General features: G+C 39.7%; 1 protein-coding gene across 4 annotated transcripts; it reads left to right on the forward strand.

The window, feature by feature from the left end:
* The first annotated feature begins 3,244 nt into the window (after positions 1 to 3,244).
* Positions 3,245 to 17,035, forward strand: LOC118729989 (KRR1 small subunit processome component homolog). 4 transcript variants are annotated; one of them, XM_036457597.2, is made up of 10 exons: positions 3,252 to 3,478; positions 6,735 to 6,907; positions 8,499 to 8,633; positions 8,852 to 8,977; positions 9,071 to 9,154; positions 10,227 to 10,283; positions 12,960 to 13,130; positions 15,590 to 15,667; positions 15,774 to 15,867; positions 16,885 to 17,035. In XM_036457597.2, exons 1-10 carry the CDS (start codon positions 3,394 to 3,396, stop codon positions 17,025 to 17,027), a joined length of 1,146 nt encoding a protein of 381 aa, XP_036313490.1. In that variant the 5' UTR covers positions 3,252 to 3,393; the 3' UTR covers positions 17,028 to 17,035. The 4 variants fall into 4 exon arrangements, with proteins under 4 accessions (XP_036313493.1, XP_036313492.1, XP_036313491.1 ...); XM_036457600.2 differs by lacking the exon at positions 8,852 to 8,977 and having other exon boundaries at positions 3,245 to 3,478; XM_036457599.2 differs by lacking the exon at positions 15,774 to 15,867 and having other exon boundaries at positions 3,248 to 3,478.
* Positions 17,036 to 17,370: the final 335 nt, after the last annotated feature.

A 17,370-nucleotide genomic window follows, 5' to 3' on the forward strand; every position in this document is an offset into this window, starting at 1 on the left:
TATCATCATCATTCATATGGAGCTTCTCCCAGGCCAACTGCTTCTCAGTCAGATTACACTCCAGCCCCTGGTATGGTGCTTGGCATACAGAAAATACTCACTCCTAATTCTGAAAAATACTAAGTTTCTTCCCAGCTAGTGTTGCTTAATGGTTGAGCACCGACCCATGAACCAAAAGATCACTGGTTTTATTCCCGGGCAGGGCACATGCCCGGGTTACAGGCTTGATCCCCAGTGTCAGGTGTGCAACAGGCAGACGATAAAGTTTCTCTCTCATCAATGTTTCTATCTCTTTATTCTTCTCCATTCCTCTATCTAAAGTCAATAAAAACATTTTTTAAATAAAGAAAACATATTTAAAAAGAAAAAATACTAAGAATCTGAATAAAGTAAAATAATAATTATAATTAATATGTCCAGCACACAGAACAGAACCAAATATTTAGAACAGTACCTGAAACATTACAGATGCTGAATAAATAGTTGAATGAAATATTGATTTGCTTTATAAAATAGAATTTCACATTTATACATAATTTTAATTTAATTATTTTAATACAAGGGGCCCAGTGCACGAATTGATGCATCAGCGGGTCCGTCTGCCTGGCCTGCAGGATAGGGCCAAAATTGTCTCTCCAATATCCCCCGAAGGGTCTTGGATTGCAAGAGGGCACAGGCCAGGCCAAGAGACCCCACTGGTGCATGATCAGGGCCAGGGAGGGATGCGAGAGGTTGGCCAGCCAGGGAAGAACCTCAGGAGGGCTCTAGAAGGTGTCTGGCCAGGTCTCACTCAGTCCCAATTGACTGGACCTCAGCAACAAGCTAACCTACCAGTCAGAATGTCTGCCCCCTGGTGGTCAGTGAACCTCACAGTGAGCGGTTGAGTGGCCTTAGCATATTACCCTTTGATTGGTGAACGGACGACTGGGCACTTAGCATATTAAGCTTTTATTGTATAGGATAATTATAATTACATATAGTTATCCCATTTTTTTAATCTAATTTTTATCATTCAATGCCCCTGGATAAACTCTCCACACACATATACATTTTTAAAAATATTTTTATTGATTTCAGAGAGGAAGAGAAAGAAAAACATCAATTATGAGAAAGAATCATTGATCACTGCCTCCTGATGCCCCCATTGGGAATTGAGCCCACAACCCAGCATGACTGGGAATCAAAACTATACCCTCCTGGTTCATAGGTCAGTGCTCAATCACTGAGTCACACCGGCTGGGTTCTCGGCATATATTTAATTAATTCTTATGAGCGGTTGCATAAAGTCTCATGGTTACGAAGGTAACATGAATTTACTTATCTTTAATTGATAGTTGTTTTTATTTTTTTGCCACTCTAAATAAATAATAGCTAATACTTATTGAGTGTGTTTCATATGCAAAGCACTTCTTCAGCACTTGACATGTATAAAGTCACTGAGTTAAGGTTATTCTCTCCATTGTAGGAAACTGAACAGGAGTGAGTAAGAAATTTGCCCGAGCCTATACAGCTAGTAGGCACTAAACTGGTCAGTGTGACTCCAAAGTACCTTTCACTGAACTAGTTCTATACAAGATAATAATCAACACAATTGTACATTCTTCCTAATGGAATGGTGCTTTATTCCTAGTTGACAATTTCCCCGGAGGGAAATTACTGTGAAAGAATATGTATATATTTTTATTGATAGATTGTTTTTCAAGAAAGCAGTAAGAGTTGACATTTCTATCAGCCTGTATAAGACTGCCCTCTCCTCCAACACAATATATATATATATATATATTTATTTTTTTTTTGCTGATCTGGTGACTGAAAAATGATATCTATATGCTTTTCTGACAATAATGAGATTAAGTATAATATGTTTATTCGCTATTGTATTTACTATAAATTGCTGTATTAGACAGGGTTCTCCAAAGCATTTATATAATAGCCATGTGATTACGGAGGCCTGAAAGGCCCAAAATCTTCAGCAGGCTGAAGACACAGAGAAGGGTGGCTGATGCAGCTCAAGTCTAAAAGCAATGAGGCTGAAAACCCAGCCTTCCTTGCAATTATACAGACTACCTAGACATGAAGTCTAACTCACTATTTATTAATGACTGAGTTCTTTAAATAAGGGTAATAAAAATTAAAAAAAAAAAAACCTGCTTCCTAGGTTTTCTGGGAACATTGAAGGATTGCTTCTCACCTTATAATTTTCATCTGTTATTTGTTCTGTTATAGGAATTTGTCAACATTTTTTTTTTAGCAGATTGTAAGAATATAAAGATGAAACCATTGCCTGTCATTTATAAGACACATAGGATAACAGCAAAAATCTTAACATAATCTTGAGTTCTTCTATCTTAGGTAACAGTCTCTCTTCTACATATACCTTATAAGAATCCTTTCTAGAAGATGCACAAGAATAGATTTCAGATAATTGTTTCCCATTTCATTGATGTGAGGAATTCAACCTATCAAACTTTTTCTATTCTGCAAAATAAATTTTAAATAGCAAGCAATAAAAACAATCATCAAAATTAGTGTTATCTTTAGTGAGTCTAAGAACTTTTAGATTCCTAGAAGTATAAAGATTTGTAGTAGTGGTGAACCTCACACCTTGAAGTAAGCTAATAGGCAGTGTAATGGTAGCAGGAGCTAGTCATTTTGGGAAGTCTTAGGCTAAGTGAAATACTTCAGAAGTAATGCTTCATTGCTATCCTTCTAGCGTAGAAAGAGAAATACAAATACCCTAATCACCTTCAGAAACAAGGACTTTGAAAACTAATCTTCAAAAAAATTATAAGTCTATGGGTTTTTATTTAAACCTTGGTTTTCTCAATGTATAATTCTGGTCTTGTTTTAAGGATTAGAAACAATACACATAAAGTACCTTGCACAAAGTAATCTCGCAGTAAATGGAAGCTATTACTGTCACCTCTTGCCATTGAGAACCATATTTCTCATATTAGTACCTTCTCCCAACGTCTATCACATATTTGACTATCATATAAATATTTACCAAAGGAATGACTTTAGTGAAAGGCTGCACTCTTCGGCCAAACCTTTGAGTGGGTCAGCCCGGCTTAGACTCTGAGGCCCTGGGAAAATTACAGACAAACCCCCCCCCCCCCCCCCCGCCGTCTCCAACTTGCCTACAGAGCTAAACTACAATTCCCAGCATTCAGCCAAACTCCGTGGTTGCACTGCATTCTGGGAAAGAAGTGCGGGGCTACGTGAAAGAAGCGCTGCAGTTGACACAAATCCGCGGGTTCTAGCGTAGGCGCGCACGGAGACTGTGCAGATGTCCTCGTCTGGGTTCTGCGGAACTCATTTCGAGTCCAGGGACTTTAGCCGGAAGGATTAAAGAACCGTTCCACTTCCGGTAGTAACGGGAGCGTTTCGAACATGGCGACCTCCAAGGCGAACGGGCCGGTCCCGGCGGCTGGGAAAAGTGGATTTCGTAACCAGAAGCAGAAGCAGGAGAACCGAGGTGAGATGGTGTGAGCGCCAGAGCCTGGGTGTGGAGGTTTAGTTGCGATCGTGTAACGCATTCCAATTTCTCTGGAATTGGGTACCTAGAAGAGCTGGTTTTTAGGGGTATTGGCCGGGCCTGCGAAACCGTCTGGCGGATAGGGTGCCGGTCACGTGTTCCTAACTAATCGCTTTTGCTGAAGGCTCCCAGAATGAAAGTGTTGCGGAATTCGTTTTCCGTAAAGTGGGAATTATTAAAATATTTTGGAGGGCGTTGCAGAGCCTTTGACTCGCAGTGATGGCGGAAGTAGCTGCCAAAATGAGGGATGCGGTGGGAGTAGGAGGTTCTTACTGAGGTGAACGCTGGTAATGAATGAATGAGGAGGTATCTGGCGTGTCCTGAATGCTAGTGTGAGTTCCTGGGGGTGAGGGGGGAATTGCATCATTTATTATTATTGTTTATCAAATGGTTAAAATATTAGACGACACGGCTCCTTTTCTTTAGACTGCCCTGCCTTTAAATTAAAGTGACCAGACGGCGGGACAGTCCCGATTTTTAACACCTTGCCCCGCGTCCCTCAGCGTTTGAAAACAGTCCGGATTTTAAAATCTAGTTGGTTTTATTTTTTGAACTTTTCTTATTACTGGTAAGATTGCACATCTTTTCACATGTTTTAGGGCTATTTGTATTTACTTCCTCTGTTGTGAAATTTCTATATATTTTTTTGCCAGTTTTTAAATTCATAGCCATTGAAGTATTTAAATTGGGTAAGAACTTACATTTTAAATAATTACAATTGTTGATTTCAAGCTTTTATTAAGGATATTGGGAAGTAATGATATATGAAGATTACTTAATTCTCTGTGATTTCATCCAGAAAAAGCAAAGTGTAAGTAAGAACGGAAAGCAGGTTTACCTGACTGAATTGGATAACATGGATTATCAAGACCTGCTTCTCAGACTTTAGTGTGCAAAAGAATCTCCTGATGAGATTGTTAAAACAGAGGTTCTTGTGCCTTGGCCCAGAGGTTCAGTTTCAATTATAGAAAGTAAACAAATCCTAACAGAAATGGCGGCAGCCACAGAGCAAGCAGGAGGCTTGGCTCCCCTCCAGGCTACAAAGTTTAAATTGTAGAAGGTAAATAAATTCAGATACCAGGGCCTCCGCTTGGGTCACCAGGGGATGTGGCCGGCCTGCAAACTAGGGTCTAGTAATAATTAATGTCGTTTTTAAACATTCGTTTAAAATCTTGCTTGGCGTTGACTTGTATTGACATAACCTTCAAACACGTGGTATCTACAGAACGTGTGAAGTGCAATTAACAAGTTTTGCTTGAAAAAGTTTGTGTTTGGTTTGGTTTTTGTTGCAAAACTAGGGCTAAGAAGATGGCGGATGAAGAGCATATTCGGCACTGCATGCTTTACGAGTTCCAATTAGGAAGAAAAGCAAGTGAGGCTGCAAAAAACATCTGTAGTGCTCTTGGTCAAGATGCAGTTAGCGCCAGAAAATGCCAGCGTTGGTTTGAGAAATTTCGCGAGGGAAATTTTTCGTTAGATGACAAGAGTGGTCGAGGCCGTGTGTCCAATTTTGATCAAGAAGCTCTTCAAGCTCTTTTGGTGCAAAATCCTCAAATTACCCAACAAGAGCTTGCGACAACTTTAAATTGTTCACAAAAAACAATTTCCAATCAATTGCGTGCACTTGGCAAAGTCCAAAAGTTTGGAAAATGGGTTCCTCATGAGTTGACCGACAACAACCGTAATCAAAGAGTCACAATTTGCAGTTCGCTCCTCTCTCGTCAAAACCGTTTGCCGTTTTTAGAGCAAATTGTTACCGTAGATGAAGAATGGGTGCTGTATGTTAATTTGAAAAGGCGGCCTCAATAGTTGGACAAAAATGAGGCTCCGCAGCCCACGCCAAAACCTGACTTGCATGCGAAAAAAGTGATGTTGTGTGTTTGGTGGAATTTTAAAGGAATTCTTCATTATGAACTTTTACCATCTAACCAAACCATTACAAGTGCAGTGTATAGTGCCCAATTGGAAAGATTAGCCCAAGCTTTAAGAGAAAAAGAACCCGCGCTGATTAATCGGAAGGGCGTAATTCTTCACCACGATAACGCACGACCGCATACTGCAAGAATCACTGCTGAAAAACTGCGCCAGTTGGAATGGGAAGTACTCCCTCAACCTGCATATTCTCCTGATATTGCCCCTTCTGATTACCATTTGTTTTGTTCTTTGCAAAACTTTCTTCTTGGAAAAAAATTTAATAATGAAGAATGCCTCAAAAATGCATTGACCGAATTTTTTGCATCAAAATCACAAGAATTTTACAGGGGATTAAAATGCTTCCTGAGTGTTGGGCACAAGTAGTAGAAAACCACGGCAACTATATTGTTGATTAAATTTTGTTGTATTGTTTAAATAAATTTGATTTAAAAAAGTATTAGAAAACGACATTAATTATTACTAGACCTAATACCACAGGGCCCTCGCCCAGGCTGCCCCACTTCCCAAGGGAACCCCCACCCTGATCTGGGACACCCTTCAGGGCAAACCAGCTGCCCCCACCCATGCACCAGGCCTCTATCCTATCTAATAAAATAGTAATATGCAGATTGACCATCACTCCAACATGCAATATGGCTGCCCCCATGTGGTCAAAGATGTCTGCCCCCATGTGGACACAAGATGGCCAGCAGGGGAGGGCAGTTGGGAGGGACCAGACCTGCAAGGGAGGGCAGTTGGAGGCGATAAACCCTGCAGGGGAGGGCAGTTAGGGATGACCAGACAGGCAGAGGAGGGAAGTTGGGAGCAAACAGGCTGGCAGAGGAGTAGTTAGGCATCAATCAGGCTGGCAGGGGAGTGGTTAGGGGGTGATCGGACTGGCAGGCAGTGGCAGTTAGGGGCAATGAGGAAGGCAGACAGGAGAGCAGTTGGGAGCCAGCAGTCCTGGATTGTTAGAGAGATGTCCGACTACCGGTTTAAACGAGGGGTCCCAGATTAGAGAGGGTGCAGGCTGGGCTGAGGGCCACCTCTCCCCCCTCCGCCCCATGCGTGAATTTCGTGCACCTGGCCTGTAGTCCGTATATAAAAGGCTAATGCAGAGTGTCCCCTCGGGGGTTCGATCGCTCGCTGTGATATGGGTTGACCAACTGGGGGTGACGTGGAACGAAGGAAGGCCCCTATAGCCAGCCAGGCCTAGGGACCCTATTCTGCATATAAAAGTGGGCTAAAATCTAATGTGTGTTTCATTTTGTTTTTCCCGTAGATGAGTCAGAACTCCTCACTGTTCCTGATGGTTGGAAGGAACCAGCTTTTTCCAAAGAGGACAATCCCAGAGGACTCTTGGAGGAAAGCAGTTTTGCAACTTTGTTCCCAAAATATAGAGAGGCTTACTTGAAAGAGTGCTGGCCGTTGGTTCAAAAAGCCTTGAATGAACATGTATGCATATTTTATATATTACTTTGAGATTTTGCTTCTGCCTTTACCTTTACTTTTAAGTAAATGTGCATGTGCTTATAGATTTTTTTAAGGTGCCAGCATAATTGACTAATTTGGTTCCTTTGGTATTTTAAACAGCCTACATAAGCTGTATTATCGTAATACTTGTGTTTTTAATTTTGTGAATAATAGATTACTGAAAAATGCACATATCTTTAAAATTGTAGGGATTTGATGGACTGTCTGAAACTCATCTGTGAACTCACACGTTTCAGAATGCTTATTTTGTACTATGGTGATTGTCACAAACCTGCACAGTTTGAGTCAGACATGTTTCTATCTAATTGATTAATTTTCCCTCCCTCCCTTCTTCCCTTCCCTTCCTTCCTCCTTTCATCCTTAGAGTTTCCATTATTCCATTAATTTTCATTTTAAATGTAAGATGTGGATGTGCCATCTTTTTCCTGTTTGTTGCTGCTGCCATGCCCCTAGAGTGATATATTTGTTTTTGTTTTTCAAATGTGGGTTGAAATCCATTAGTGGTTCCAAAAGTCAATTTAGTGGATATAAGGAGTCTTTAAAAAATGAATGTGTCACATGTGGTAAGGATGATTTTATGAAGCTTTTGATTCATTTTATGAATTTGTGCACCACTGGGGTCCCTTGGCCTGGCCTACAGGATCGGGCTTAAACTGGCTCTCCAACATCCCCCAAGGGGTCTCGCAGGCCAGGCCAAGAGACCTCACCAGTGCACAATCAGGGCCAGGAAGGGACACGGGAAGTTGGTCAGCCAGGGATGGACTATGGGAGGGCTCCAAGGCATTTCTGACTTGTCTTGCTCTGTCCCAATTGGCAGGGCCTCAGCAGTAAGCTAACCTATCTGTCTGCCCTCTGGTTGTCAGTGCACGTCATAGTGAGTGGTTGAGTGGCCTTTAGCATATCTATAGCATATCACACTTCGATTGTTTGAACAGCTGACCTGTAGACCAGACACTTAGCATATTAAGCTTTTATTATATAGGATATGTATGTGTACTAGTTGTAACATGAAATATATTTCTCAAACTGAGAGACTGCTCTGGACTCATTTCTCATTTGTGCCCATTGAATATGAGGGTGACTCTGCAAACTGCAAGCAATGTTTCTTAGCTGTCTGCATGTGGTGTCTCTCTCTCTCTCTCATAAATTCATACAGATCCAGCCTTATGTTGAATAGTTCATCACTCACTATGTTTAAGTATTTTTCAGAATATGCTTATATGTGAGAAAATAGCATGTGAGTATAAGTATCGCTTCATTTGGATTGATATGTATTTTTTAAACTAGAGATTATCTTTATTCCAGTAAGTACAAAGTATTCTAAACTCCAGTAAGTATAAATAGTTTCAACTGCCTGAGTTTCTATATTCTTTGAAGTATGAAAGTAATCAAGCATTCTTTATATTATCTATCCAGCTTCTTCAAGGAGTGGGTTGATAGAATTTTAGAGAGATTAATTCCTAGTAATTACTAGTTAGATTAGGATAGGTTATATAAGTATCTAAAACTGAACTCATTTTTATGCAGCTTGCTTGCTCTTTCCTTTTTGTAGCATGTTAATGCAACCCTGGACCTGATCGAGGGCAGCATGACTGTTTGTACAACAAAGAAGACTTTTGATCCATACATCATCATTAGGGCCAGAGACCTAATAAAACTGTTAGCAAGGAGTGTTTCATTTGAACAGGTAAATTTACAGTTACAGAGATTTTGTTTTCTTTGTGCCATTAGAGATATATCCACCCACTGTATCCACCCACCCGTCCCTCCCTCCCTTCTCTCCTTCTTCCCCTTCCTCCCTCCCTCCATAGAGTTTCCATTATTCTGCTTAGATATCAGTGTTGACTTTGAAAAGAAATGTATTTGTAAAGAATATTGGTGGAATTTTTTTTTCTTTCCCAAAAGGCAGTACGAATTCTTCAGGATGATATTGCATGTGACATCATTAAAATAGGTTCATTAGTAAGAAATAAAGAAAGATTTGTAAAAAGAAGACAACGGCTTATTGGTCCCAAAGGATCTACATTAAAGGTACTTTTTACCTGTAGAAAATTAGTATCTTTTTTTGTCATTAGTTTTTCAGTGTATTTCAACTGAATTTCACCTTACTGTCCTTTGATACAGGCATTGGAGCTCTTAACAAACTGTTACATTATGGTTCAGGGAAACACGGTTTCAGCCATTGGACCCTTTAGTGGCTTAAAGGAGGTGAGACTTAATATCTTCAGTTAATTTTCAGCAGAGAACAAATTAAACAATTTGGTTATAATATATGGTTTTATGATTATTGTATTGTTTTAGGATGTGCTTTCTTTGATTTTTCATTAGTAAATACTTTGTACTTCATGGAATTTGAGGGAGTCATTGCTCCTAGACATTAACATATTATGACCAACCTTTGACAGTTACACACATCTCAGTTAGTTCTTCACACCTTCGCTCTTTCAACTACAAATTTTAAATGGGTATTTAAGCTCTTAGTTGTAGCACATGTGAGAAACATGATGTAGTTAGTTACATGTGCTTAGATATTAGGGAACTGAATAGATGTTGTTATTTGCAGAAATGTATACAATTAGTCGAGGTCAAACTCAATTTTTCCTTTATGATACATTTTCTTTTGTTTGAATTTAATGTTTTCATGAACATTTATTTTATTAATAACTTGTTATGAGGAACTCTGTTGAGCAGATACTGTTCCAATTGACTCCCTTTGATACTGTTATCTGGATCTGACTGTGAGGTCTTGCTTTTTCCTTTCCAAGGCCTTTAATAGAACTTTCTTGGACCTCATTCTTAGATATGATCTACCCTTTCTCATGGGGCAATAATAACTTAAATACATAGAATACTTTGTAAATTTCAAAGTGTAAATATGTTATTTAGTTCTTACAACAGACCCTTGAGGTATCTTCATTTCCACATTGCAAATGAGAAAGCTGTAACAGGAAAATTAAGTGTCTTTCCCAAATAAAGTGGCAGTCCCATTATTTGAGCCCACATTTTCTGACTCTGAATTCATCTCCCCCCAAATTACAGTTGCAGAGTGTTACACTTGTTCAATGTGTCATGTTTTCACAGTATAAATTGAGTAACGTGATTGTACCCAGGGTTAACTATTATGAAAGATATAGTAGCCACTAAGAGCAATTGAAGTAACTATTCAATTTGGCGACTATTGTCTTGTTTGTAGGATATTTTGCAATAAAAGTAATTCCTTTCTACCTGGTTCATTAAGATATTTATAGATGACTAATTGGTTTTTCTTTGCAAATTTCAGGTTCGAAAAGTAGTCCTAGATACTATGAAGAATATTCACCCAATTTATAATATTAAAGTGAGTGTTAATTATATATTTGTGTAACAGTGGTTATCAGACTTCTTTTAGCTTCAGAAAACTTTTTTGAAATTAAATTTTTTATAAAAGTTGAATGGGCAAAACAGATAAAGTAGAGATATTTTCTGTAAATTAGAGGTAGAATTCAACCCAATCAATTCTACCCAGTCTTCAAGTTACTTCCTTAAAAGCTTGGGTCTCTGTGGAATCCAGTATTGACAGGGACACTGTAATCTATATATATAAACCCTAATATGCAAATAGGCCAAACGACAGAACAGCTAAACGACCAGTTGCTATGATGTGCGCCGACCACAGGGAATACACACTGAACATGGTTGATTTTGGCAGCAGGTGGCAGAGCGCAGAACATGACAGGTATCGGCCACAATGGGATGCTGGAGCAGGTGAGCGGGGGCACCAGACCAAGGTGGGGTGCTTGTTGCTGTCATCAGGGACAAGCCTCTGGTGGTTACTGAAAATTCTTCCCTCCTGTGCCCCTCAGTCCTGCAGGGTGCTTGCACCTGCTGCCAGCACTGGTCCCACCTGCACCCACTGCCAGTGCCTGAGCGCCACCAGCCCCGATTTGCTTGGCGCCATTAGCAGGTGCGAGTGGCAGTTGCTTCTCCACCTCCCCCTGCTCCTGAGGAGTGATCAGAGCCAGCAGCCACCACTTGCACCCACTACAAGCACCAGCCCCACTCGCACCCACTGCCAGTGACAGCCCTGCTCACACCCATAGCTGGCACTGGAGCCACTGCTCACACCTAGCACCAATCACAGTCACTTGGCAGATGCGAGTGGCAGCTGCCAGCCCCAATCATCCCTGAGGGCTTCTCCACCTCCTCCTGCTGCTGAGGGGCGATTGGGGCAGCAACCACTGCTCGCACCCACTGGCAGCACCAGCCCCACTCACACCCACTGCTAGCACTGGCTCCAATTGCTCCACTCTGTCAGCGGGTTCAAGCGGAGTTGCATGCGGACAGGAGACTGAGGGTTGTGGTGTGAGTGGCCAGGTGGGGTTGTGGGAGATGGGCTAAGACCCACCCCTGTGCCCATGGCAACCTCACGGCCCACAATTCCTTTCAAGGTGCATAAATTCGTGCACTGGGTCCCTAGTGTATTATGTAGTTCTGATACAAGAAAGGCTTCACAGAATTTGTCGTAGATTATATCAATCCTGTTTTCTTAAGTTGTGAGCCCATCTTTACATTTAAAGATGTGCTCTTTCAGAATTCTGCCTTTTTCTACTTAAATAAAGCCTCAGATATTTTAAATTGCATTAAAACCTTTGGGGGAGGAGATGACTTAATACTCAAATTAATTAGCTTACCCAAAATAGCTCTGCTTTATCTGTTTTGTAAGCCTTTTGGGAGAGATGTTATATCCCTGTGTGCACAAAGTTTATGACTGTTCTTGAGAAGGTAACTGTGCTATAATGAGCAGTTTTATTTATGACTAGTTGCCCAGTGCATGAATTCGTGCACAGGTAGGGTCCCTCAGGATAGCCTACAGGGATCAGGCTGAAACCCACAGTCCAACTCCACCTGCAGCTTCTACCTGCCACTCCCACTCATCCTGGCCCCACTGCACCTGCTGCAGGCTCATTCCCAAGCAGCACTCGCCAGCTATGAGCCCTGCGTCTGGCACCCTCCCAAGGGAAGTGGCTTGCGAGATTGGGCAGAAACCGGCTCTCTAACATTAGATTGACATGAAAGAACAGTTTTCCTTCAGGGGTCCTGAGAGGGCACAGGCCAAGCCGAGGGACCCACCCCCATCCCCCACCCCACCCCCACTGGGGCACAATTGGAGCTGGGAAGGGACCACGGGGAGGGTTCCACAGCATGTCTGGCCCATCTCATTCAGTCCCAATTGGCCAGACCCCAGCAGCAAGCTAACCTACCAGTGAGAGTGTTGCCCCCTGGTGGTCAGTGCATGTCATAGGGAGCAGTTGAGCAACCTTAGCATATCATTAGCATATTATGCTTTGATTGGTTGAACAGTAGACCAGTCACTGAACAACCAGACACTTAGCATGTTAGGCTTTTATTATATGGAATATAGAATGAGTATTTGTTGAGCAGTCCAGTTAAATTTTGTGAAGTTAAAAGTCTCATATTAGATTGACATGAAAGAACAGTTTTCCCTGTGTGCACAAAGTTACATTGGGACATTAAAGATAAAAAAAAACTAGTCATGCATCTAATGCCTGGTTTGTATCCTTTTGTGTTCCAATGTCTATAAAACTCAAATGAATTGGAGGAAATGAGAATATTGGTTTTGTCCAATCATGAGAAGGTTTGCTTCCCCCTCACCACACCCCCCACATGACATTTCAGGTGCTACTGAAAGCTTCCTGCTTTCAGGGAACATTATTAAGGATTCTACCTGCTATTAAGTTGAGTTTTAAGATTTAAAGAAATAATAGTTGAAGAGCTGAATTAGTCTCTCTTTCATCTCAATTTATTTTAATAATTTTGAAATTTCTTAGTCTAATTTTCTTATGCTTGGTTAAAAATTGAGATTACTTAGTCTTTTTTTGTGTGAAATTGATTTAATCCTACCTTAGAGACTAAGATCTATGTATAAGAATGATATTTATGATATCTTAATTTGACAAATGTATGACTTCTGAAATTAACATTTTTACCTTGTTTGTTTATTGCATGACTAAAGACCTTAATGATTAAACGAGAGTTGGCAAAAGATTCCGAATTAAGATCACAAAGTTGGGAAAGATTTTTGCCACAGTTCAAGCACAAAAATGTGAATAAACGCAAGGAACCAAAGAAAAAAACTGTTAAGAAAGAGTATACACCATTCCCACCACCACAACCAGAAAGTCAGGTAAGTATTAAATGTTGAATTGCATTACATGATGGAGAAACTGTTACATCAATTTGGTAAGAAACTTTATTGAGGGTATTTTAGGTGAAATTGCTGTGTTAATATGTGTGTATGTGTTTGAGTATGTAGAGATATAGGAAACTGAAGATAAGTGTAAAGAGGTTTATTTTGAGCAAAGTGCATGGGGTTGGGGGCTTCATATTCTGAGTGTTAACTATATCAAGGTGGTTGGTGTCACCCATATCCCTATAGCACTGTAAATGTTCCATGGATAAAAATTTCAACAATTTGTCCTAACCATGATGCTCAGTGGATAGAGCATCAGCCTGCAAACTAAAGGATCCCAGGTTCGATTCTGGTCAAGCACATGTACCTTGGTTGCGGGCACATACCCAGTAGGGAGTGTGCAAGAGGCAGCTGAATCGATGTTTCTCTCTCATCGATGTTTCTAACTCTCTATCCCTCTCCTTTGCTCTCTGTAAAAAGTCAATAAAATATATATACTTTTTTAATTCAACTATTCAAAATACTCTCTACTCTACTTTAGCATAATTTCTATGACCATAGGATATATTACTGCTCCAGTTTTGAAATCTTAAATTCTAATCTAATAGCTCTCCTTTTTTTCTAAGTTAGAATACCTCTCATTTTGTCAATTGTCCTCTGGTTTCCTTTCCGAAATGTCCTTTTCCATCTCTCCCATTGTTTTTTTCCATGCTCCTTTTCCTCCTGTCACACCTGCCCAGCAAAACTCTTAAACTTGGACCAGTCCTAAAACGATTTCTTTTTCATAATGTGGCTACTTGACATAGATGGAAGGAGTCATAACTTTGAATTATATCCACTCTAAATTTATGTTTCCAACCTCAGGTGGGTCCTCAGTATTGTCTGGTAGTTCTGTGAATCCTCTTAATTTTCTAAGCACTCTCTCACTCCTAGCCGATGTCATTGAATTTTATTTTACTGAAATATTTTAGACCATCAGGCAATAACTTTCAACTTCCTTTTTTTCACCTACATCTTCCCATGTGTATCAATTCTTCCTTGACCTGCTCTTTTAATTCTCTTTTCACCTATCTCTTTAGGGTTCTTGCTTCCTTATTCCCTCCCTTGGAAACTTCCCTTCCTGCTAGTTCTTTAGGCTCAGCATGTAAACCTATCCCTTTCCGGGTATTGCCCACCTCCTCCACGGCCTTGTGCTTGAAGTTTTTCAGGGAAGGTTTGATGAAAGGTCAGAGGAAATAAGGAATGATGGTCATTATGGTGAAAAAACAGTGCAAGTGCTCGATCATGAGGTTTCCTCAGGGAAAGGAAGAAAGGGAAGCCAGAAAGAAATTGATAGTTGGGGGAAAGTGGAGTGATCCAGATACTAAGCCCTGTCCTATAACACCTGCTGTACTACTTTTTTCTTTTAATTTTTTAAAATACATTTTTATTTATTTCAGAGAAAAGGGAGAGGGAGAGAAGACAGAAACATTAATGATGAGAGAAACTTTGTTTGGCTGCCTCCTGCACGTCCCCTACTAGGAATTGAGTCCATAACCTGGGCATGTGCCCTGACCAGGAATCAAACCATGACCTCCTGATTCATAGGTCCACACTCTGCCACTGGGCCACTGGCACCGGACCTCTGGTCTGTAAAGACTTTAGAACATTGCCTCAGATACAATAATGCTGTGTGCGTGCAAGATATATAAATGATCAATGTCAACTATATAGTGAATGAATGAGCTGTAACTTTCTCTTATTAGTGTTTTAGTCACCAAATTCTGACAATCTTGCTTTTTATTTTGCATGCCACTACCCTTTATTCTAGATTTTTATCTCTTCTCTATTCTTTTATACTTTAAAAAATGTTGGTCAGTCCTGGCCTGAGTGGTTGAGTTTGTTGAATTTTGTCCTCTGCACCAAAAGGTTGCTGGTTCAATTCCCACTCAGGGCACATACCTGGGTTGTGGTTTTGATCTCCAGTTGGGGAGCATGTTTCTCTCACATTGATGTCTGTCTGTCTCTCTCTTTCTCTTCCCACTACCTTCCTCTCTATATGCATGTCATCTGGTGAGGATTGAGAGGGGAAAATAGCTTATATTAAAAAGACATTCTGCTTTGCTCTCTTCACTCTTCTCAGAAACTTGAGTCATTTCTAAATCATGTCTTACCTCCTTCACCTGACATTCAAGTTTCTTTAACCTTACTCAAACTGTTTTTCCAGTTTCCTATTAAACTTTTTGAATTATTGACCTTCCACCCTACTTAAAGCAGTCTCCTGTGTATTCCTTGAACACTTCACCTGCTTTCCTACCTCCATGCTTTTGTGGACATATTTCATTCAATTTAGAGTATGTTTCCTTCTCTTTTGTCATTCTCTTTATGAATTAATCATAGATTTTTGAGCCTCTGTTTTTACCTTGTGACATTTCTTCCTTAGAAAATGACTTTCGTTTACATTATTTCAACAGATTGATAAAGAATTGGCTAGTGGTGAATACTTTCTGAAGGCAAGTCAAAAGAAGCGACAGAAAATGGAAGCAATAAAGGTAAGACTGGCTAACTCACAACATTAATAACAAAGTTCATAGAAACTTGAATTCTTAATTAACTATAAATTATGTTTCACTAATGTATGTTTTATTACTAAAATAGGCTAAACAAGCAGAAGCTCTCACTAAGAGACAAGAGGAAAGAAACAAAGCTTTTATTCCACCTAAAGAAAAGCCAGTTTTGAAACCTAAGGAAGGTAAATCTTGTTTTCCAATTCTTGGTGTGATATAAAAGTCTGTTATCTGAAAAGTAAACTCTTAGTGAATTTACCTAAATTTGAGTGTTCAGTAAGGAAATAACCATATCTGCTGTTAATTCACTTAGCATTTCATTAATCACTAATCCCAGGGACAGGAAACAACTGGGGTAATTTGTACTTTAGTAGCAGCTAATCCCCGCGTAAGAACCCAGACTGATAGTCCTCTCCTGGATCTGGATGTGTTTGAAAGAAGGACCTTTTGTTTTGAAAGATATAAACCAGAGAGTGACTCTTCTGTAAAAATAAGAGTAGAGCTGTGAGGTCCCTGAGCTCTGCTATCACACCTTTCAAAAGCAGCTCCTCTGAGGTTGTGATTTTCTTCTCTCATGTGATCTATAGCTTACGTTTTATTCCTATATTGTTACCATGAATTTTTCATTATCTTGAGCCAAAGGACACCAACAAAATAATACTAGTCATTCATAGAACTAACATTTGGAAAACTTTAAATTTTTATGTGGTATTAGAGAAGATTTTGACTTACAATTTCATGATTAGTTAATTAAATTATGGAAGTTGGAAGGATGACATGTAATATTCTTCACGAAATATAAGTCTAGATTATTTTAACAGGTAAGATGGAAAATTGGCATATTAATGAGTGCTGTAGAGTTCCAAAATGTGGAAAAGAATATAAGTAAAAAATAATCTAACTTGAAGTATGATTGAAGGGGAGTGAGGAATGTAGTTTTAATAATAGTTGAATCCAGTAATTGGTTCACATAGATAAACTATAATACCATTTTCACCTGTACTTTCACTAATATGTTTTAAAGTATTTTAATTTTTTTTCCTCTTAAATTTCTAACTTTTCTTTAGGCAGGTGTTTTATATTTTATAGCATGACCTTCCAATTATATAAATATTCTGAAATTATTGTACTAAATACATATCCTTTATATTTTATTTGGAAAAACCTAAAGAATTACACATATTGTGTTTTTATTTGTCTAGCTTCTACTGAAACTAAAATTGATGTGGCTGCCATCAAGGAAAAGGTTAAGAAAGCAAAAAATAAGAAACTGGGAGCTCTCACAGCTGAAGAAGTTAAGCTTAAAATGGAAGTAGATGAAAAGAAAAAGAAGAAGAAAAAGTAATACAAACATACCCTGAACCTAGAACTTATTAAGCTATCTCCTTTTATAAAGGACTTTGAGGTACTGGGGCATTAGTTGCCTTATGTGTAGGAAGTAATACTCTGATTGTTTTTTTCTGAGTTTGTTTTATTCTTTATAACAACAATGTTTATATATATATATGACTATTATTTATAAACAAATTACTAGAGGCCTGGTGCATGTATTTGTGCACCGATGGGGTCCCTCGGCCTGGCCTGCAGGGATCAGGCTGAAACCTGCAGTCCCAACATACCCCAAGGAATGTGGTAGTGCGTGAAATGGCAGGTGGCTGGGGAGGAGCCGGAGCCCTGGGTGGGAGCTG

This window comes from Pipistrellus kuhlii, unplaced genomic scaffold, assembly GCF_014108245.1.
Source record: "Pipistrellus kuhlii isolate mPipKuh1 unplaced genomic scaffold, mPipKuh1.p scaffold_m20_p_3, whole genome shotgun sequence".
In the NCBI taxonomy this organism is placed as follows: Eukaryota; Metazoa; Chordata; class Mammalia; order Chiroptera; family Vespertilionidae; genus Pipistrellus; species Pipistrellus kuhlii.

Bases quoted from the DNA above. Each gene is read 5' to 3' on its own strand.
- LOC118729989 (XM_036457597.2), top strand. From the start codon at position 3,394: ATGGCGACCTCCAAGGCGAACGGGCCGGTCCCGGCGGCTGGGAAAAGT. The intron at 8,978-9,070 runs GTACTTTTTACC...CCTTTGATACAG, and splicing joins CCAAAGGATCTACATTAAAG to GCATTGGAGCTCTTAACAAA. The intron at 15,868-16,884 runs GTAAATCTTGTT...TTATTTGTCTAG, and splicing joins AGTTTTGAAACCTAAGGAAG to CTTCTACTGAAACTAAAATT.